The sequence below is a fragment of the Apodemus sylvaticus genome, chromosome 3, assembly GCF_947179515.1.
Source record: "Apodemus sylvaticus chromosome 3, mApoSyl1.1, whole genome shotgun sequence".
Lineage (NCBI taxonomy): Eukaryota > Metazoa > Chordata > Mammalia > Rodentia > Muridae > Apodemus > Apodemus sylvaticus.
Window position 1 is genome coordinate 132635953 of NC_067474.1, and position 23008 is coordinate 132658960.

The following is a 23008-nucleotide window of genomic DNA, read 5'->3' on the forward strand; positions in this document are numbered from 1 at the left end:
CCAGCAGGTTAGACAGCACTGGGCTCCAGGCCTGGGACTAGGCAGGTTCTACCACAGACCCAGTAAAGGCCTGCCAAGGAGCAGAAGCCGTTTATCCCATCCTGGTCATAAGAGGCACTCTAGAGTAGACACAGGTTGGCCTTCTGAGAGGACAGTAGGACACTTAGGATTGTACCTCATGCCCTCCCAACGCTGGGCATGCTCAGACCCTGTCCTGTTTCCCCCACTTGTCTGTGGCCTTCTCACTGCAGGAACTAACAGATGCCTTCCAAGGTTTCTGAGGTAATTCCATCCCTCTACATCCCCTGCCACAGCCCTTCCTTTGCTTGTGACCTTGGAGCTCAAGAAAAGGTTAAGTCCCTCCACACCTCCTCTCCTTTTTGAAAGTGTCTCACTGTACAGCTCTGGTGTCCTGAGACTCCCCATGTGGATGAGAGCTGCCTGCTTCTGCCTCCCAAATGCTAGGAGTAAAGAGAGGTTCTGATCCTTTCTCCAGCCCTGTTCAGAACCTCTCCAGTCTCTGACTCAGTCCCTTATGGCCACTCTAAAGTGAGCCCCTGAATAGATAAAGATGCGCAGCCAAGCTTGGCCCTGACTCAAGTTCTGGAGGGAGAACCGAGAGTCCCCGGTGGATGGGCCTGGTAGGCTGGATACAGGAGCTAGAAGAAAGCTACAGACCCCATCCCGAGTGCTCTGCTGTATGTTTTCCCCTTGGGATCTTGTTTCAAGGAGAAGCCAAAATGGGCAGGTGTTGAGGTGGAAGCCAGTGACAAAAGATAGTCCCTTTCTTAGCGACCCCACATGCTCTGTGCCTCCTACTGACTTTTCCATTCAGTTAAAGGCTGGTTGGCTTGAGGGCTCTACTGAGCCCTCTCCAAATGAATTCTGTCTCTCACCAAAGATTTCTGTGATTCAAGGGCTCTGTCTGGGGAAACAGATTGAGAGAGGTTCAGATCCTTTCTCTAGCTCTGTTCAAAGCCTTTAGACACCAGCTCTTGACCCAGCCCCTGGAGCCTACTTTAAAGTAACCCAACCTGTTGGAAGTGTACCTGGGCCCATCTGAAATCAGGGTCTCAGGACATAAACAGACGGGGAAACCACCCCACCTACACACATAGTCCAGTGGATTCTGTCGTTAAGACCCAAAGAGGACTGGACCTTTTCCTCTGAGAAGTCTCAGATTGGTGTGGGCCTAAGTGAGAGAGGTATGGCTCTGCCTTCTCCTGCCGTGGAGATTCTGAACCAAGTGAAACCCTCTGAACATTCCGTGGCTGCACTGTTTTTCTCTGGCACGACCCTGGAAAGGCTAGACAGACAGGAGAGATGGAGGTGGGGGTGGGGCGCGTGGGCAGGACAGAGACGCATGAATCATGAGGTCCTCAATCCCTGCCCGGGCTGAGCTTCCGGGGCCCTGTCCTCTGCTGGCTAGCCAGGCCCGTCTGTCTGTGGGAGGGAATGCTGCCTTGGGACTCCCATTCCCAGCACTAGGATGTGCCTAAAGATAGCTGAGGCTTGCTTTCTTCAGTGCCCTCTGCCCTTTGGCTTCTACCCATTGCTGCTTTTGAGGCTCAGAGCATCTGTCCCGTGGGCACCCCTGTGGGTGCGTTTATTCCTGCCTCCACTCAGATCTGCCGATGACCTTGGGCTACTCTATTCTTGGGTCTGTTTGGAGTAGATGCTGCCTCTGTTCGGTGTTTGTCTCTAGGATGCAGTCTCAGAGGTATACTGGGCAGCCACCCCTGCCAAGCCCCACTCCTCTCTCTAACCAGAGAGCTAAGTCAGCACCTTTTGGGCACTGTGTTTTCCTAAGGTCAAGGGGCTATGCTGAGGGAATTCCTTCCCAACAGGCTGTTTCTTGGGATGCCCAGGGACGTTGAAAGAGGACTTCAAGGGATGTGCTTGTGGCCCTTGGATCTTTTGGTTCTCTGTGGAAGTTTTGCTCTGTTTGTGCCCTGCCGTGTAGAGCGTTGACAGCCGGCATCGTACGATGGAGCCCTTGTTCCTGTCATCCTTTGACCCAAGTCTGGGTATGAGGAGCTGAACCTCTCAGGTCTCTTCTGTGTTATCCTTGGTACTTCTGCTTGGCCTCTGGAGCAGGTGTCCCATGGAGAAGCAAGTCACTTCCCAGCACGTGCCCAGGCCCACATGCTTGCGGCACGTGTCCCTCCCCCCACTCTCGGCCCAGATGGTCTCTGCCAGGCCAGCTCAGCTGCCTTCCTCACGGCTCAGTGGCTCCTAGGACAGGCCCGCAAGAGAGCCCAGCTGGCCAGGGTGCCTCGGAGCAGGGGAGCAGCTGGGACGCTTGGGGCCACAGGGGGTGGATGAGACGGTCGCTGCATGTAGACCTAGAGCCTCTGTACACGTGTGGGGCAGGACTAGGTCTCCAAGGACAGGAGCTGGAGGAGGACAACCTAAAACACAAGCACCCCCACCACCCCTGTGTTAGCCTCACCATCTCACACTACGTTCCCACATCAGCCATCTTAGTCAGGCGAGCCTTACTTCTTCCCATGTCTTTAAACACTGATCACCTCTGACACTGGGAAGCTTCCCAGTCACTCTGACCCCAGGGTTCTTGGTGCCAGGTTCTAACTCCCAGAAGGCTCTGTAAGTGCCATAGGCCATCTGAGGCTGCCCCACCCTGACCTGTTCCCTTATATTTTGGCATGAGGATTTGGGTACCTCCCGTCTGCAGCATCTATGCAGGTCCTGGCACACAGTGGGTGCTGGCTCACCAAGCCTAGTCTTGGCATTTAGCAAGGGCTCAACTAGTACAGGCTTGGCACACAAAGGGACATCACCAAGCAGAGAGAGCTTAGCACACATTGGATACTCCCCAGGTAAAGGGCCTGACAGGGTTGGGAATAAGTCTCAGCATGTAGCCAGTGCCTAGCCAGTATAGACTGAGCACATGTGGGTGTTTCCTTAGCACAGGGCCCACCACACAGTGTGCACTCATGCAGCACAGTGCTGGGTACACGGTGGGTGTTTAACCACAGATGGTCAGGATTTGGTACACACAGGTTATTCATGTAGTAGAAGACCTTATACAGTACTTCACACAACATGAACTGATACACAGAGCTCTCAGTATTGGACACGATACATAGTAGGCGCTTTTCTGACAGAACCAGGGGAGCACACAGTGGGTGCTCTCCTAGTACACATCTGGCACATATACATTCCTCAGGCCTTGGACTTGGCAAACAGCAGATACTCTGCTACTACAGGTCCTAGCACACAGTGGGTGTTTTCCTAAAACAGAGATTACACACAATCTCTGTTTTTTTTCTGTAAGTATTTTTTCCTCAGTACACACCTGGATCACAGTGTATTTTTTTCAATATTACGCTTAGCACTTAGTAGGCACTCTGCTGACACAGGCTGTAGCACACAGCACCTGCTTTCCTAGCATAGGGATTGACACATGCAGTAATTCCCTTAGCTCAGAAACTACACATGCAAGAGGGAAGCACCCTCCTTCTGGCTAAAACAGACTAGGCAACAGTCTTCCATTGGTCCCAATGTGTAAAGACTATACATGCAAATGGGATATCAAGGTCCAAAGGGAAAAGGGCCTGGCTTCTGGCCTTCTCTAGTCTTGGGTGTCCCCTCCCCATCATCCCTGTAGCCTGTCTTCTCAGCTCCGCAGCCTCATCCCCTCTCATACAGCTTCTGCTAGCCTTCCCCACAGCCCGCATGCCATAGTCCCGGCTCAGTAGGACCGTCTCTCTAGAGCCACAGAGGACAACAAGGTCCCCAGACTCCTTGCCCCTCTGGAAGCATGCCCACTCTTATTAAGAAAAGTCAGAGGCTGGGGCTGGGGGAGTCGGGGGAGTCGGCTTCCTTAAGTGGGGATGGAGCAGCTGGATTCCACTAATGAGGCCTCATTACGGCCAGGGCCCAGCTGGGCTGCTGCCTCCTGTCCCCATGGCCAGAGCCAGGGAAAGCCATCCAGCCAGGGCTGCCTGTTCTGGGCACCCAGCCCAGCACAGGGCAGCCAGAGCCCAGAGCCCACCCTGGGTGGAAGTAGGCATTTGGGCATCATGGGTGACTGGGTCTTCCTGGAGCCAGTGGCCCAGCCAGGGCCTTGGCCTTCAGTCCGTGCCTGCAGGAAGTCAGGGAGTGTCTAGGGGCCTTACTCCATGGCACAGGCCCAGTGAGCAGCTGTGTCAGTGGGCTCTGAAGCCACTTAGGAGGCTTACTCAAGGCCCCCACAAAATGGAGACAGAGTGTGCTGAGCTCAAGGGGCTCCTGAGAGGCCGGTGTTGGTAGGTGTGGGGTGTCTAGGCAGAGCCTGGCTCATAGAAAGCACCTATGGGTACCATCTATCTGTTATTACCAGCACTATCTGACTTCAGTTAGGGGTACACATTCTCCTAGTTTAGAGAAGCAGACACTGAAAGCAGACAGTTGAGCCAGCTGCCTAGGGTTGTATGTGGAGAGAGACCTGACATCTGGGGTTTGAACCTAGGTCTGCCTCATTATTTGTTTTGCTTGTTTGTTTGGTTTGGTTTTTGAGATAGGGTTTCTCAGCCTTTGATGTCCTGGAACTTGTTTTGTAGACCAGGCTAGCCTTGAACTCAGAGATCAACCTGCCCCTGCCTCCCCTCCCAAGTGTGCTTTTTTTTTTTTTTTTTTTAAGATTTGTTTTAACAGGGCAGTGGTGGCGCACGCCTTTAATCCCAGCACTTGGGAGGCAGAGGCAGACAGATTTCTGAGTCCATGGCTAGCATGGTCTACAGAGTGACTTCCAGGACAGCCAAGGCTATACAGAGAGAAACTCAGTCTTGAAAAACCAAGGGGGGGGGGGGGAGAGAGAGAGAGAGAGAGAGAGAGAGAGAGAGAGAGAGAGAGAGAGAGAGAGAGAGAGAGAGAGAGAGAGAAAGAGAGAATTGTTTTGTTTTTAAATCATGTGTCTACTGGGGTTGGGAATATGTGCATGTAAGTGCAGGAGTCCGTGGAGGCCAGAAGAGGGTGTTGCAGGCTCCTGGGAGACACCTGATGTGAGTGTTGGGAACCAGAGTTGGGTCCTTTCTAAGAGCAGTGTGTACTCTAACCACTGAGCAATCTCTACAGTCCCAGACCTATACCATTATGGCTTTTTTCCCCTAAGCAACATTCCCCCATGAGATCACGCTTACAGACTCGCAGGAGAGCTGTGCTTACACTGGAATTTATTCACGCCTCTATTTGTCAGCTATTTGCTAAGACCCCACTGTGTGCCAGGCCTTTGAAGTCTTAGCAATCTCCAGAGGGATGTGCACCTTCCTAGCGCCAGAACACTGTGCCTCGCTTCCCGTGTCTCTGGCTTACAGTGTCTGGGGACCAGCGAGAAACTGACCGATGAGTATGGCCTCAGAGGATGATTGTGTGGGTTCCGTGATGGAGGCTGACACACAGTGCTCTCTTAGAACTGGATATGGCACACAGTAGGTATCTTCTAACACAGAACCTGGCATACAGGTCAGGTGTGGCTAACATCCACCGCCGTCATGAGACATTGCTAGAATGACCCAGCCAGGCAGTGTAGCTCAAAGCTCCACGCGTCCTTATTCCACACCTGCCTCCCTCGGTCTGGACTTTGTAATGACCACTGTCTTAGTCAGTGCTGTTTTTCTTAAGATAACGGCACAGTCACTCTGCCCTCACAGTCTTCTATGGAGACATCCCCTCATCTTGGTTGGTTGGGAAATCCTCAGTTCACCAAAAACAGGTGCAACCATGGGACCCCGTATCTCCTAGTCTACACCACTCACTTACTCTAAATACTGTTGGCTGTGGACCGTGCCCTCCACCTTCCTGTCCCAGCACCACCAGCAGATCCTATAGGGAACAAAGCCCAACAGCCATCTGCAGCCGCCTGCCCTTCTAGGAACCCACTGGTACCCAGCCTGCAGGCTCAGCTCTAGAGGACAGCTCTTGGAAGGGATAAGCCATCCCACTGCCCTGTCCTATGCTAATTCTGTGTGTGTGTGTGTGTGTGTGTGTGTGTGTGTGTGTGTGTTTCTAGTTACTTGCTGAAAGCAAGGGAACACCACAACAGCCCCATGCCTCACATTCTCCAGCTCCGGAGCGGAGCACCCTCGCTGGGCTGCATCAGGACTGGCCAGAGGGGGAGGGCCAGGGAGGGGGGTAGGCTGAGCTTGGGGAGGAGATGAGGTGAAAGTAATTGACGCTGCCCAGCCCGGCAGTGGGAGAGGCAGGGGATGTGTCGTCAGTGTCCTGCTGGAGCTGGCAGAGGTGTGAATGAGCGGTGGAGACCCGTGTGCTGTAAGCGAGCGAGCGCTTGTCCCAGGATGGCTGCAGCTCATGGACCTGTGGCCACCCCTTCCCCAGAACAGGTCAGTCACCTTCCAGAAGGTCAAGGCCCCCTCCCTGCTACCAGGCAGACTTGGTGGCTAGGTTGGTGGTGGGGCAAGGGACTTAGTGGTCTGTGCCAGGAGGGGCAGGCACAGCAGTGAGACAGACACCAGGCAAAGTGACCCAGAAAGCTGGGACTGCAAAGGAGTGCAGGAAGAGTTAGTTGTGTGGTGGGGGTGAGAGGGAGGCGAGTGGGGGTGTCAGGGCTCCCCCGGCCCAAAGACCTGCTGAGAATCTGCCCCGAGTATCAAAGCTACATTGTCCCAGCTCCCGGGGAGACGGGCCGGAGGTGCCCAGGAATTGTACTAATCAATACAGCCTCATTGTCTGTACCACGGCAGTTACTCCTATGGGGAGAGAGGGTGTGGGGGGACAGGGAGTGTGGTACATGGGCTCGGTGGTGAGAGCTGGGGGGAAGGGGACAGGCAGAAGTCTCTGCTGGAAGGAGAGGCACCCTTCAGAGCGTTTGCCAATGTCCAAGGCAAGCGCCCGCATGGGGTGGGAGCTGTGTATCCTCGGCCTTGGAAGTCGAGACTTGAGAAAAGATGAGAGACACCGTACAGCTAACTGCGATGAGGGTGAGGGGGCTGGGAAGGCTGCCCCCCTCCCCTGGAGGACATCCTGACTTGACCTTCTAAAGGCAAGAGAAGGAATGTCCTCTGAGGCCCTGTGGGCTGGTCTTGGAGAAGCATTATGTAGGCTGTTCTCAAACTTCAGGACTGCCTAGAGCCAGGAACCAGGGCCACTTCCCAGAGTACCATCCTGCTGCCAACTGATGAGGCAGAAGCTGCCTGCAGCTGCCTCTGTGCAGTCTTCCAGGCTGCCAGGCTTCTCCAGGAAGGAAGGTGAGGGCATAGCAGGGCCTACCCAGCATCCCCCATCACTCTCCCAGGACCTGGAACAGAGCCTAGCATGCTTAGGGTGCCTGTCTTCTGTCTGCTGCCTGCAAAATTGGCAGGTCCCTCTCTGTCAATCAGGGCTCTGTATGAGCCAGGACCAGGTATATCCCTGCCTTTCTTAGCTGTCATAAGCAGGCCTGGACTCTGCAGGTGCCTAGAAGGAGTCTTGGGCAGGGCCTGGCATTGTTCTGAGCATCCTTGAAGTAGAATACTCTCAGGATGAGCCAGATTTCACCTCTCCGCCCCCATCCCTGTCTCTCTAGCCTCTAGTCATGTCACAGCTAGGTCTCCAAGGCCAGAGATTGAGGTCTGTAGTTGAGTGTCTCGGTCACACTTGATGTCCTGCTGGGGAAGGATGGAAGCCTGCTATTGCCCATGTGCTGCTTGAGAGCCGCTGTGCACCGGTGCCAGGAGGAGAGCATTTGGGAGAAGAGGAACAGGGGGTGCCTTGAGGTCTTCTGAGGCAGTGCTGACTGTGGTAGCCACTCTGCCTCCTTTCCCCACTGGGGCGCCGAGCAAGTTGCCTGTGATCTGATTTGGTTCCAAGTCAGTCTGGGATGTGAGGTCTTGCCTGCTCTCCTCCATTGAGTTTGTCTTGGACAGACTTCATCCCATGAGCAAACCCTGGGGCCAGAGAGTCCCGAACAAGAAGCCTGCTGGGTCCCAGAGGAGCCCGCCTTCCAGGGCAGCTCCAGAGTTCTGTATCCACGGAGGGCAGGCAGAGGGAGTTCACAATTCACAAAAATATCCCCTGAATGCTGACCTAGGAGGGTGGGAGTCCCCAGCCAGGGCAGAGGCGTAGCTCGGCCTCCAGGGCTGGGCTTCTGTGTCCGTATGAGGAAGAACTGAGGGGCTCCTGCCTCATATTGGCTGGAGTTACATCAGGGCTGGGCCTGCTTGCTATCCCTTAATGATTTTCTGGGTTTTCACATAAAACCTTAAAAAAAAAAAAAAAAAAGAAAAAAGCCAGATGAGGTGGCTCACACCTGTAATCTTAACATCCAGGAGACCAAGGCAGGTTCACTGTGAGTTTGAGGCTAACCTGGGCTACAGAGTGAAAGCTTTGCAAACAAAAGCAATCGACAAGGCTCATGGGCACTAATAGGAAGTGGAGGTGGGGAGACATTCAGAAAGACTTGAGTTGAGGCTGTGAGATAGCTCAGCATAACACTACACGAGTCTCGTGACTTGAGTTTGATTCCAGGATCTCAAAATGGAAGAGGAGAACCAATTCCTGAAGAGTTCACCTCTGACCTTTTATGTGCACATTGGGGCACATATATACCTGCACATAAACATACCCCTACACACACACACACATACCTACACACACTCTCTCTTTCAGTATTAAATAGGTTTTGTTGTTGTTTGTTTTGTTGTAAAGAAATAGCTGAATTGCACATGAGGTAGGGCCACAGAACATTGGTAGACCTAGGAGGCTGCCTGGGCTAAAAACCTACCAGGCCTACAGCAGTCTGTCCTCTGGTTCTTGAGATGGGGCACTGAGATACCTATGGGAGAAGGCGCTTGCCCCAGGCTGCTAGGGAGCGGGTTCTAGACTACCTAGGTCCCACTTCCTCTCTTGGCTGAGCCTGGGGCAGAGAGGGAGCTCCTGATTCCAACAAATGTCCTCCAGCAGATAAGCCAGGCAGAGGTCCGTGTAGAGGACTCACGTGAGCGAGCAGCTGGACTCAGTTCAGACAGCCAGGTGCAGGCAGTGGGGCTGCTCACCTAGCAACAATCACAGTCCTGATGTGAGGATGAATACTTCAGTCTTCGTGGCTGGCTCTGAGAGTGTGTACATGGAGTGTGTGTACGCATGGCCATGCATGTGTGTGTGTACGTGGCCATCAGGTTTCCCCGCTCAGCTGTGGGAAAAAAACTCTCAGTCCATGGTGCCTGGCCTAAGGTGAGATACCCTTTCCTGAAGAACCACCTACTCAGGCCATGGCCTTTCAGAGAGCTGCCAGGAGGAGTGGCAAGGAACAGACACAGTCAGAGGAGCGTGTGTGCCAGATCACAAGGGGAGTCCACCTCAGCTGTCCCCTTCCCCACTAAAGAATGAGCAGGTGGGCGACAGGAAGGGCATCGAGGGGCAGCCAGGGTGACATGTGGTGGGCAGGGCAAGACTGGAACTCAGCCATGCAAGTTCTTAGGTAGCAGCCAGGCAGACAGTCTGGGTCAAACCGTGAGCACAAAGGGCTTCGTTCTTTCCTAGGCATTTCAGAGCCAAGGGTATGGTTAATATTAGTGAGGAAAGAGGTCAAGAGAAAGGAGGGTCTTAAAATAGGAAAGATGATTCAGGGAGGGCGAGAAATTATACAGCATTGAAAATATGGAGCTGGGCTAACCCTGTGGTAAAGTGTTTGCTGAGCAGTCATGAGCACACATACACACACACACACACACACAGACACACACACAGACACACACACACACACAGACACACACACACACACACACACACACGGGTAAGGGAGTGAGCCCTTACCTGGATTGATTTGCTAGAACCTCAAGGGAGAGTTAGACAAAGAACAGGTTTGGAGCACTCAAGAAGCCCCCTCTGGGAGGCAGAGACAGGCAGATTTCTGAGTTCGAGGCCAGCCTGGTCTACAGAGTGAGTTCCAGGACAGCCAAGGCTATACAGAAAAACCCTGTCTCGAAAAAACCAAATCAAAAAAAACAAAACAAAACAAACAAACAAACAAAAAAACCAACAACAACAAAAAAGAAGCCCCCATAGAAAGGAGGGCTTCCTCTGTTGACTGAGAACTTAGACCATCTAGCTACTTAAGATGTACCCAAGATGGAGGCCAGGAGCTAGTGATGAGTGAGACTCCTCACATCAGCACCACCATGCCATTGGGATGAACAAGAGAAGGGGACCCTGTCTTCAGACAGCCCTAATTTCATCAATAACTCCTTGTCCGTGCCTAGTGACAGGCCCCGGTCTAGCTCTTATCCTGGGACGTTAACTTCCTTTATTGCGTGCTTGGTTGAATCAGTTAGCACCCGGCTCACTGGTGTACAGGCTTCGTGGTATTTGTCTTGCCAGCTAAACCCTGGCTTTTGAGGACTAGAGGAGCCTATGGCACGTGGCTGGGAACTTTACACGCCCTTCCCCCATTGGTCCTCTGGCCCCCTCAGACAGGGAAAGAGTAGAATTTAGGGATTCAAATATGATCCTGCTATACTTGGTCAGAGAGGCCAGGAGTCTGCTCCTCGTGGTCCTGGATCAGAAGAGAGGCTTTGAACTTAGTTTTGGAGAGATGGGTATCTTTTGGGGCCTCACTCTTTCCTTGTCCCGGACCCTCAGTTGTCCCTTTACAACGGGAACTACTGTCCTGTGACCCGGCCCTTAGACTCTGGAGCTGCCACAGTCCTGCATTGTGCTCCTAAGTAAACAAGCCCGGGACAGAATGAAAGTGTTATTGTAGGGCCAACAGATAGGGGCCTATGTGGCTGATACTTGTTTGAGTGCAAATAAATCACCCCAAGCAGGCCCCATACCCTTCGAAGCATGGTCCTTTGACCCTGTGGTAGACATACACCTGCCCCAAGATCCCTAGAGGTGGTGATGCAGGATTCTAAAGCTGGTGCCACCATCTTCCAGCGCACAGTGTGCCTCCACGTCCCCTCACCAGCAAGCCTTGCCTGGACCTCACCCTGCTTGGTCTCATGTGCTTTGGGAGCTTCAAGAAACTCCATTTTGTGATCAGGCTAAAGTTGCATCTAGGACGATGTGTGCTTTTTGTTTGTTTGTTGTTTGGGTTTTTCAAGAAAGGGTTTCTGGGTGTGTAATAGCATTGGCTGTCCTGGAACTCGCTGTGTAGACCAGGCTGGCCTCAGACTCAGAGATCTGCCTGCTCTGCCTCCCAAGTGTGGGGATTAAAGGTGTGTACCACCATGTTTGTTGATATGCGCTCTTAGTTCATTTATGTCTTCTAGCTCTAGTTTCCAACTGTGTTGACATTGCCTGGCACATAGTAGGGGATTTGTAAGTCTTGATATTTGGTGAATGAATGAATGAGTGAATGAATGAATGAGTAAGTGAGTTAATGAATACAGATGCCTTTAGCCTGCCAGTTTGCTCTGGGTGCTCTGGGAATGAGGCCCCCTCCCTAATTCCTGGTGCTGTGCCCCTCAGCCTCCTTTGAGAATCTGGAGGGCAACGTTTTCTGAGCTGACTTGAGTGCATGGGATAGTCCTCCCCACCAGCGGTGCTCATCTACCAGGCCTGGGTGCTCCCCAGATCTGCATTCCTTACAGGCCTTTTCAAAAGGCACCGGGGGCCCCAGTGAAGCCATTCAGCTTTGCCTGCTAATATTAGGGTCTGAGAGTGTGTCAGAGCGACAGGCCACCTTTCTAATCATTGGCGAGTGGCTGCTGAATTTGAAGATGTCACTTTCACATGACAGTGTCATGCCAGTCGCTTGGCCACTCTGCTCCAGCCTTGATCCACATGTCTTTTAGAGGAACTCCTGTCCTTTGCTCTCAGGGTCACAGCTCATCTCTGGGAAGCTGTTGATGTACAAGGACTGTGTGTTTCTTTCCTGGTGACTCCCAGGACCCTTAGGCTCTCTAATGACACTCGCAGGCCCCTCGAGTCTAGCATATGGTGGTTGATTCCCACTCATAATGGGGGAGGGCTAGGACAGGAATGGCTTGCAGAAGGGCAGACCGAGGGACTCTCTGAGGTAGTTCTACATCTGAAGAAAGGACTCCTCATGGAGTGTCCTCAGTGCGTCCTGGACAGCTTAACCCAGCACTTCCCACACGCAGGCGGAGCACCCATCAGGGATTCATCTGCAGGCCACCCTCGTTCAGTGCCACCCTTTCCTGGAACTACCCCGGTCCTCAAAGTCTGGCATGGTGCCTACAACTCTGGTCTCCTGTCCTAACTCATAGCCCAGCATCTCCTGCTGTGGCTCAAGTCAGATCCCTCTCTGATCTCCAGTATCCTGCCCAGGTCCGGCCTATCCCAGCTGCACAACCTCCTCTTCCATCCAGGCCTGCTCACCGTGTGCCCCTAGGAAGAAGCCTTCACTAGGGAGCAGTCTAGCCACTGGCTGCCCGTGGGCAGCGTGCTTAGCCTGGCAATGTGGTAGGCGGCGGGTGGGGGGGCTGCCCAGACACAGACCCCTTTGTGCCCAGCCTGCCTTGGCTGCTTGGTGTGAGGCTCAGCTGCTCCTTGGTCCTTAGCCTGAGAGGAATGACAAGGGTTTAGAGGGGTTAGCGGGGCCCTTGGCTCAGACTCCCTCCTTGGTGTCCCCTTTTCTGCTGTTACCAGTTCCTCAGGTGGGCTGGTATACCTGGCATGGAGTCTTGAGGGCTGGGCACCATCCAGCAGCGGCACCTCTCCTCTTCTGCCCAGCCAGCCCTCAGCTCCTGCCAGCAGAGAGGGAAGCCCCAGGGTATATGGCGGGGCAACATGGAGGTCCAAAGAAAAGCCACTGGGGGAGACTCGGAGTATCAGACACAGGGTACAAATGCCTTTACTGATGGTAGCTTCTTTCCTGTCCTTACAGAATGGTGCTGTGCCCAGCGAGGCCACCAAGAAGGACCAGAACCTCACACGGGGCAACTGGGGCAACCAGATCGAGTTTGTACTGACGAGCGTGGGCTATGCCGTGGGCCTGGGCAATGTCTGGCGTTTCCCATACCTCTGCTATCGCAACGGGGGAGGTACCCAGTGGGCACAGGGCAGGGACCACCCAGTTGGGTAGAGCCCACCCACCAGGGCTTGTGCCACCGTCTCCCCAGAACAGATACCACTCCAGGAAGAAGCTGGCTTCCAGCCCTGGTGTTCACCCCCATCCCTTGGGCACATCTTGCCTAAGGTGCAGACCGCCCTCAGATCCTGCCAGCCTGTTCTCTGTGCCTGATCTGCTAGCCTGTTCCTTGAAAGCTAGAAGTAGAGAAAACCACTTGAATCTCCTGGGTTCCCTGTCTTAGCACCCCATATTTCAGCAGCTCCCCAGATAGTACAGAGATATTTGAGGATCCCGGTGTGTGTGTGTGTGTGTGTGTGTATATGTGTGTGTACAAGCGTGCACACGCATGTGTGCATGTGCAGACTTCTTGGGAGTTTCTGTTCAGTTCAAAGAGAAGGCAGGGAATGTGTGTCAGCCCCTGACTGCTGCTGCTCAGTGCTGGCACACTCCTGTCCCAGTGCTGGTGAAGCACAAAGGTTTTCCTGCGGGCGTGGAGAAGGGGACCCAGGGAGGGGTCCCTGGAGCCCGCCCTGAGCCTGGCCTCCTCCACGCCAGGCGCCTTCATGTTTCCCTACTTCATCATGCTCATCTTCTGTGGGATCCCTCTCTTCTTCATGGAGCTCTCCTTCGGCCAGTTTGCCAGCCAGGGCTGCCTGGGGGTCTGGAGGATCAGCCCCATGTTCAAAGGTGAGGTTCCGGTGGGACACGTGCACGCACATCTGTGCACGTGCTCATGCAGACCTGCACACACACACACACACACACACACACACACACACACACACGGAGGCCAGCCCGTCCATCTGTACAAACACGAGCATCCCCTGTGGAGACTCAGTGCTGACCCCAAGCTCAGCATCAGAGGCCGAGGCCATGGACGCACGCTGACTGGAACCCATTCGTATTTACTTGGCCCTCACCTTCACCTCCTGCCTTGCATATCCACAAAGCTCCCTTCCTTCTTAGCAAGGCCTGAACCCTCCTATCTGCAGCTAGCTCTCCATCAAAGACGGCCCCTTGGGCGGGCATTAGGAACTGTTAACCTAGCTGTTAGCTAGGTGAGCGAGGCCGGCTCCTCCCCCAGTGCTGCTCACTGTGCTTTTCCCGCAGGCGTGGGCTATGGTATGATGGTGGTATCCACGTACATCGGTATCTACTACAACGTGGTCATCTGCATCGCCTTCTACTACTTCTTCTCATCCATGACGCATGTGCTGCCCTGGGCTTACTGTAATAACCCCTGGAACACACCGGACTGTGCCGGGGTGCTGGATGCTTCCAACCTCACCAATGGCTCCCGGCCCACTGCCCTGTCTGGCAACTTATCTCACCTGTTCAACTACACCTTGCACAGGACCAGCCCCAGCGAGGAGTACTGGAGGTGAGGGGACCGACCGGGTGGCAGCCCTTAGACCCCGTCTCCCCATCTGGTAGCCATCCATGTCTTTATCATTTGCATGTGATGTCTGCTACCCAGGGGGCAGAGGCGGGTTGAAATGGCAGATATACAGAGGGCCATGGAAGACTTGACGGTGAATTGCTAGTCCTTACAGAGTAGTAGTAGAGGAGGGCTCTGGAAATCTGTCTCCAGAGACCAGTCAGGGCAGGGAGAGACAGCATGTTGTGGAGAGCATCGTGAGGGAGGACCAGAGGTTATTCTCAAAGCTGTGGGGAGCCTGCACCATTGCGACTCACACGGATGGACCGAGCCTGTGGGCTTTGGGGTGGCCTTGAAGGGGCACTGTGTTCACAGAGAACTAACAAGAGTTAAGCTCCTTCTTCATACTGTAGAACAGAAGGCATCATGGACATTCACTAGGCCAGGGATGCCAGGACAGTCAGACCCATTCTATTCAGAGGTGACAAAGAGACCGGTGTCTCTGGGCCCTCTGAAGGAAGGCAGCTACTGGAGGGGTCTGTCTGGACCACCTTACCCCAACTGGCAGATGGAAGGCACAGTGAGGTATTCTCTCTGCATCGTACTGGAGAGTCCTGGGGCAAAGGCCCTTTGGATGTGGGAGGTAGGCCTCATCTGTTTATACTGCAGGCGTCTGTGGCATCTGTGTACCCATGGCGGGTGTAAAATGGTTCAGAGCCTCTGCCCCAAGAAATCATCGTCTGTGGGGAAACAGACAAGACTTGGGAGGCTACCAAATCTCCCTAAGTCTTGGGTGTTCACCCCTCAAACCGGATGGCTATAATTCTTCCCTCGTTGCTTGCTGCAGAGGTGAATGTGCTAACATGGTATAAAAACCATAGATCAGCAGCAAAGACTCAAGGGGCCGTCCGCTCAAAGAGGCAAGATCTCTGTACATTAGGAGCGGGTTCCTGGACATAGAACTATGGAGGTGGCTCTAAGAAGGTGCTGGTGACTTCTGAGAGGTGGGGACAAGGGATGCTGATGATAGCTGCCCAGAAATGGGGGAGAGAAGTTAGGAGGGATTAGGAGAAATTCACGAGTAGGTGGGTAGAGGCCACAGGAGGCAAACTGAAGCTGAGGTTGGGAACAAATGGGACACTGAGAAAAGAGACAAGGATGGCATCTATCCCGTGGTGCCAGCTTCGACGGCAGCCGAAAGGCTTGAAGCTTCCCTGCCGTGTGACGGAGGCCAGAGGTGGGGTGCACAGGACCCTGGGCACACGGAAGTTGTTGCAGGTCCTCTAAGTCCAGTCCTGAAAGTGCAAATCCCACACAGCTGTGGGAAGAGAGCAAGACAGAAATCCCACCCAGTCAGAGGAACTGTCCGCTGGAGGTGTGATGTGCACTGGGCAGCTTGACCAGGACGGAAAGGCAGAATATGAACTTCCCTAAAGTTCCCTGAAGCTCCCAAAAGCACAAACCCTGCAAACCAACCTTAGCTCAGGCAGATGCTACAGTTTTGCCTGCCTCAGGGGCAAAGCTCCTGAGACTTTAGCCAGTGAAATCAGTGGGGAATAGCTCTCAGAGAATCTGCCTCGGGAGGCATACTGAGGGGACAGCTGGGCCCTGCTCCGCACCTGGGGCTGTGCCAGGCCTACCTAACTAGCTCAGTTCCTACCCCCAGTGGCTCCCTGCTGCCACCTCCTGGAGAGCCAGGAAAGATACTTCCCCTCCTGTGCCGTTGGTGATTGGACACTGCCCCAGATCTCTAAGCTATATCCCTAACCTTCTTTTTACATTTTCATTTTGAGGTTGGTCTTGAACTTGTGATCCTCCTGCCCAAGATCTAGAGTAGCTGAGGTTGTAGACCTACATCAACAGGTCTGGCTGACAAATAGTCCTTAAGAGAGAGAGCAGTGCGGTTGGAAGGAGCCAGTGGGCAGAAGACTTGGCTAGCATGTCTAGGTCCCTGTGTTGGATTCCCTAGCACCAGAGGGGAGGAATAGAGCTGCCCAGGCCTCACTGATTAGAGTGGGGGAGGGAGAACTGATACTCCTGCCTACTAGGTAACAGTGCATTATCTCAGTAAGCCTTGTTAGCACTGTTAGCACTTCAGATTTATAGACTGACATCCGAGGTTAAGAAACCTAACAATTCTGGAGGTGGCTGGGCTTTGTGTACCAGGCCCTGCCTTGGCTCTGCCTGGTTGTCCAGTCCTAGGCCAGTGGTGCACTGCCAGTGTTCCTAGTCCGAGGTGTTCCTTTAAAAAGTGGCATGATGCCTTTACCAGTTTATGAATAAAGAAAACAGTCTACCAGAAAGATGAGGATGGCTGGGGTATGGCGCCATGGTAGAGCTTGCCTAGTATCGGAGGTCCCAGGTTTGATCTCCAGCACCGAAACGGAAACAGACAGACAGACAGACAGACAGAGGTCTTTAAGTGGAGAGAATCTGGAAGGTCAGGCTTCCAGCCACTCCTCCCTGCTCACCCTTCATGCCCCCTTCCCAGACTTGTTTTATACTCTTCTATGCTTGTCTGAGTACTGCCTCTGAGCTCATGGCCAGCCTATCGGCTCCACAGCCTCTGCCGCAGCCAGCCCCGCCCTCGCCCACCCTGGTGTCTCATGCCAGCTTCATAGTCATGCGGACATCTCAAGTCCTGGGTCTCCCACTAGCCCACTGTGTATTCATGGGAGGCTACCAAATCTCCCTAAGTCTTGGGTGTTCACCCCTCAAACCGGATGGCTATAATCCTTCCCTCGTTGCTGCAGAGGTGAATGTGCTAACATGGTATAAAAACCATAGATCAGCAGCAAGGACTCAAGGGGCCGTCCGCTCAAGGAGGCAAGATCTCTATATATCTGGAGTTTAGGGTTTTGTTTGTTTTGTTTTGTTTTTGACGTAGGGTCTTGTATAGCTCTGGCTGGTCTGAACTCCCTATGTAGAACTAGACTCGCTTTGAACTCACAGAGATCCTCTTGCCTCTCTGACTTCCTAAATGTTGAGATTAAAGGCCCATGTGTCACATCTGTCCCCACCTCCCTTTCTGAGACAGGATCTTACTCATATCTGGAGAAATGTCAGGCAGGAAAGGAGGCGATTCTGGTGGCCCACCTGTAATCTCAGCTACTGGGAGGCGGAGGCAGGAGGGTCATAAATTTAAAGCCAAGCTATGCTTGTGACTAGTAAACCTAGTCTCAGGAAAGAAAAGGGGGGGCAGAATGACTCTTAAAGAGGGCATGCAGCAAGAGCCAGCTTATAAATAAGTCACGTTCCAAGCGCTCTGAGGTTAATTGTTTGATCTCAAAAGCACATGGTCCAAAGAAAAACAAGAACTAAATGTAGAATAACCTAAAATAAAGCTAGAATTCATTCCTCGTTTCCCAGGCTGACCGTCTGAGCTTTGTGGTCCCAGTACAGTAATGTTGCACTCATGCAATAAAAATAACTGAAGACTGCCATTTTAGCGTATGTTATTAGGCAAAGTTTGTTTTCTAAATCCTTTAAGTGAAAAAGGTTTTCTTGACTTGACTGTTGGCACGTGGGAAAAGTGATTCAGTAGAAGCGGAGGGAGCCTGTGGTTATTCTGAAGGTGCCACCTCTCCAGCACTGGTGTCTAACATAGGAACACCGGGGCAGAGCTGGCCTAGGCTGCCAGGAGCCCCAGTCTGTTGCCTTCAGCTCTGAATGGCCTTGTCTGTCTATCTCAGTGGGCCAACAGAGTTGTTTTCTGTGTGTGCTCCAAAGAGGGAAAAGGCGGGAAAGCGAGGCCAATGTGGCCCTGTGGCTCCTGGACTTCACCCCTCTGACTGCTGATTCCTGGGTGCCTGAGCAAGGAGAGGGGCATGGCAGCCTCAGATCTGACAGTTAGGAGACCTGGGTAGAGGGTGGAGGAGTCGGACAGCACCCTCTGCAGGCCACGTTGCCAGGCCTGGGAGGAAGGTAGGAAGCCAAAAGGTTTAAGTCCACTTGGGTGGGTCAGGCAGGCAGGTCAAGCAAACACCAAGTTCCAGCTCTGACAACATCAGTCCACGAAGATCCAGAGTCATATCCCATGCCAAGTCTTCAAACATGTCTGCACGAGGTTTGAGAGCTGAGGTGGGCATAGCTAAGGATGCTGAGCAGGCGGAGAACAGCCTCCAAATGGGATGTATACTGACCGGAAAGAAAGGAGCCTGTTTTACCTAGTTATCCCCGTGTCTCAGGCTGATGTTGGCGGTCCTATTTGCAGATGAAGAAACTGAGGCTAGAGAATGTCTTCCTCACCTCCTTCACACCGCTAGCCTTAATCTAAGTTCCTGGGCCTCTCTCCTTTCTGCCTCCCAACCCATTTGCCACAGTGTCCACTCACTCAAGATCAAATACTGTCTGTCAGCGGCAGGCACTGGGGACGTACAGCCAGGAACACAGTGAGCAAAACCTCCTGCGATCACAGTGGACAGTGGGCAAAAGCCATAAAAAGGGCTGGGGTTGTAGCTCAGTTGCTAGACTGCCTTCCTTGCATGCATGCATGAAGCCCCCAGCACCCCTATAAAATCCGGAAAGCCGGTACAAACCTGTAATCCCAGCATTCAAGCAGAGGAAGTGGTAGGATCCTAAGTTCAAAGTCATCCTTGACTACACAGTTCGAGACCGGCCTGGGTGACATGAGCCCTTGTCTCATGGAAAGCAAACAAGCCATCAATAGCAAAACGTGTGAAACAAGAGGATATGTCTGCTGTCAGGAACAAAGAGCAGCGGGGGCATGCTGGGCTGCGCGGAGAGCTGCATTTTATGTTATAGTCAAGATGATCACCTTGAAGAGTGGCCTCAAAGACTGGAGGAAGCAGGGGTTCCAGACAGGGCCAGCTATATCCTACACTGGGATATAGTGTAAAACATGGCCTATTGTTCACATGTGAAATAAATCTCAAGGTGGCCCAAGGCCTTATGAGCACACAGCTCTCTGGGGAGAAAAAGACGCTACTCAGACGAAGGCCGTGGGGCATGCTAATGTGTTTGAGAAAAACCAGATCCCGTCAGTGCAGGTAAATCTGAGCAAAGAGAAGGAAGGAGGATGGGCGATTGGAGATATGGCAGGTCTGGGGACACTGGATTCTGTAGGGCCTGTAGCCAGTGAGAGGGTTCTGAAAGCCACTGCAAGACCTGGAGCCACAGAGAGACTGTCCCAAAGCAAGCAAACAAAAGCCTCCCAGCTCTCCCATGGCCCTCAGGAGGGAACTGGAAAATTCTTCAGTCTCATTCCACAACCTCTCACAGCGAGGCCCCTTCCCATCCGCTGCCCTTCTCTCTGTCTATCTTCTCTCCTGCTTGTGCTAACCAGCAATGTCCAGGCTGGCCATGCTATCTCCTGGCCCCCTGCCCCAGTGTTCTGCCCACCACCCCTTCACCCACATCCTCACCCTGTAATCCCAGCCTCACCCCTTCAGGGAAGTCTTTCAACCTGGCTTTCCCTCCAGGTGAGACACCCCCTCCGGAGTCTCTCTGCGTGTCCCTCCTGCCCACCGCAGTCCAGCTTGCACTCTTCCACAGGGCCAGGAAGAAGCCGGTCCCATTCTAGGGCCTGGCACACTGAGTATGTGATTGACTGAGAAAGCACAGCCTGCCTGGCATAAGGCCCCAGGTGGAGCCACACCCACATGGGGAGGAGCTAGAAAGGCATCATCAACTCTGCTGCCCACTGTCAGAGCTGGTGCAGACGGTCAGGGTGTACCTCTCCTAACAGCTTCCTGGAGACTGTGCTTTTGAGAGGATGAGTGGGCATTCCTACTGTGGAATGCACGTGAAAGGACCTGAGCTGGGCCCACGTGGAGACTGGGAACATCCTGCCCCGGGAGAGAAGACCAGCTCAAACTTGACTTAATCTTTCAGAGCCCTTGAGGGGTCCCAGGACAGACTCCAGGGCAGAGGGCTGGGGTCCTCAAAGCAGTTTCCATTCTCCCATAAGTGGACTTCTGGGCTCTTGCAACATGGGGCGTGGATCATAAGACTTGGTTGCTGGGCAGCAGAGGATGGCCCTCAGTGACAGTCATCTCCCCATCCCCAGGCTGTACGTGCTGAAGCTGTCAGACGACATTGGAAACTTTGGAGAGGTGCGGCTTCCTCTCCTCGGCTGCCTCGGCGTCTCCTGGGTGGTTGTCTTCCTCTGCCTCATCCGAGGAGTCAAGTCTTCAGGGAAAGCAAGTACCCTCCCCAGGCAGGGTTTGTTCCCACCCTGCCTCTCCCGTCTGGGTTGCTGGGGTTAGGGAGGTAGTACGGGGGTTGGAAGGGCTCTAGGGGAATCCACGGACGCTGTCTTGTCCCAGGTGGTGTACTTCACAGCCACGTTCCCCTATGTGGTGCTGACCATTCTGTTTGTTCGTGGAGTGACGCTGGAAGGAGCCTTCACGGGAATCATGTACTACCTGACCCCACAATGGGACAAGATCCTGGAGGCCAAGGTGGGAGTGGACACCTGACCCCCAAAGGGACCAGGGCAGGTGCATCCAGCATCGGCCTGCAGTGGCTCACTGACCGTCCTCTCTGCAGGTGTGGGGGGATGCAGCCTCTCAGATCTTCTATTCCCTGGGCTGTGCATGGGGTGGCCTCATCACCATGGCGTCCTACAACAAATTTCACAACAACTGCTACCGGTGAGCGAGCGCCCCCTGCCCGCCTGGAGGCCTCCCCTTTTCCATCCTCTCTACAGCCTGACTCTGGCCCTACAGGGCCATTGGGTTCCAGTGCAGCTGGCTGCCTCCCAGTGACCTCCTGCACTCATGACCTTGAAGTCTTGAGGATCTTGTATGTCAAGTGTGAAAGTAGAAAGCAAAGCACTGACCAAAGAGGGGGATGGGGTGGATGAAGGGTCAGGAATCCTGGAGATAGGATAGAAAAGGAGTTAGGGCACCTTTCTTTGTTTTCTTTTAAAGATTTATTTTACTTATATGTAAGTATGCTGTAGCTGTCTTCAGACACCCCAGAAGAGGGAGTCAGATCTCATTATGGATGGTTGTGAGCCACCATGTGGTTGCTGGGATTTGAACTCAGGTCCTCCAGAAGAGCAGTCGGTGCTCTTAACCACCGAGCCATCTCTCCAGGCCTCTTTCCTTTTAGAATGTCTAATCCCCGTGTCGTCTTCTAGCCCAAATCGAGGAAAAGGAAGCAAGCCGGGTCTCCTAAACGGTCGTGTTTCCTCCCCCTCAGGGACAGCGTCATCATCAGCATCACCAACTGTGCTACCAGCGTCTATGCTGGCTTCGTCATCTTCTCCATCCTGGGCTTCATGGCCAATCACCTGGGTGTGGATGTGTCCCGGGTGGCCGACCATGGCCCGGGGCTGGCTTTCGTAGCTTACCCCGAGGCTCTCACGCTGCTTCCCATCTCCCCGCTCTGGTCCTTACTGTTTTTCTTCATGCTCATCTTGCTGGGGCTAGGTACTCAGGTATGACCCGTGTGTGGGGGGGGGGGGGGTGGCAACTTGGGCAGGAGGAGCTGGGACAAAGTGCAGGCTCTTATTCTGATAGCTGTGGCTGTAGTTCTGCCTCCTAGAGACCCTAGTCACTGCCATTGTGGATGAGGTGGGAAATGAGTGGATTCTGCAGAAAAAGACCTACGTGACCTTGGGTGTAGCTGTGGCTGGCTTCTTGCTGGGCATCCCCCTTACCAGCCAGGTAAGAATGGAGATGTGGGGGTGAGGTGGGGCTGCACTTGCCAGGCAGCTGAGAGTGGCCGAGCAGCCGGGTCCGTGGCCCCCTGCCTCACCCGTCCTCTGGCCCACAGGCGGGCATCTACTGGTTGCTGCTGATGGACAACTACGCAGCCAGCTTCTCCCTGGTCGTCATCTCCTGCATCATGTGTGTGTCCATCATGTACATCTATGGTGAGTGCTGCCCTTCCACGGACACGAGTGTCCCTGTCTCGGCCTGGCCCCCTCTGTTCTCCTGAGCTGCTGACAGTATCTCCCACCTCCTCCGCCTCATCGCTGTCTCTCCAGGGCACCGGAACTACTTCCAGGACATCCAGATGATGCTGGGCTTCCCTCCGCCTCTCTTCTTCCAGATCTGTTGGCGCTTTGTTTCTCCGGCTATCATCTTTGTAAGTCCCTTGGGGGCCCTCCCAGGTAGCTCCGGCTTTGGGCATCTAAGAGGCCTGGATGGTCAGATGTGTGCACACTCGGGGGTGCCAGGTCCTGGCCTTGGGTTAGGAAGCATATATTAAGCCCTGCATTTGACTGCAGCCAGTAACATGCACAGAGCTGCACAGTCAGGGCCACAGCCTCACTCCCTGGCATCCCTGCCCAGCTGCCGACAAGGGGCCTGGGGAGCCATTGATATCAGTGTGGCTTCTGCCTGCTTCACTGTTCATACCCAGGCCTCTGTGGAGGCTGCCCCTAAGCAGGGAGACACAGGGGAATGTGGCACTCTTCCACAGCCCCAGGACCTGTGGGTACAGGGCTAGGAGTCAGGTTGGCTCTCTGATGGGGGCCGAAGTCTTAAGCCCTCAAAGGCTGGGAAGTTGGATGGCTTTGAAGGGAGCACCCCCATTTCTTCGAACACCGAGCATCAGGGGAACATATCAGAGAACACTGCACTGCTGTTAGGATTCCCTGCAAGGCAGGGAGGCCGGTCCTTCCTCTACCCTGTTCACATGTTAACTTAAGCAGCCCGCTCTGGATTATCAGTTCTCCCGCT

General features: G+C 53.7%; 1 protein-coding gene across 2 annotated transcripts in view; it reads left to right on the top strand.

Annotated features, from left to right (window-relative positions):
- Positions 1–23008, top strand: part of Slc6a9 (solute carrier family 6 member 9) — a 34281-nt gene that overhangs the window by 7803 nt on the left and 3470 nt on the right. The window contains exons 3-12 of one of the 2 annotated variants that reach the window (XM_052177143.1): positions 12791–12864; positions 13532–13663; positions 14087–14357; positions 20383–20515; positions 20642–20776; positions 20865–20968; positions 21522–21759; positions 21854–21988; positions 22098–22197; positions 22312–22412. In XM_052177143.1, coding sequence (XP_052033103.1) covers positions 12792–12864; positions 13532–13663; positions 14087–14357; positions 20383–20515; positions 20642–20776; positions 20865–20968; positions 21522–21759; positions 21854–21988; positions 22098–22197; positions 22312–22412 — 1422 coding nt within the window. In that variant the 5' untranslated portion in view covers position 12791. Of the gene's footprint in view, positions 1–12790; positions 12948–13531; positions 13664–14086; positions 14358–20382; positions 20516–20641; positions 20777–20864; positions 20969–21521; positions 21760–21853; positions 21989–22097; positions 22198–22311; positions 22413–23008 lie in introns of both variants that reach the window. The other variant, XM_052177142.1, reaches the window with a different exon arrangement.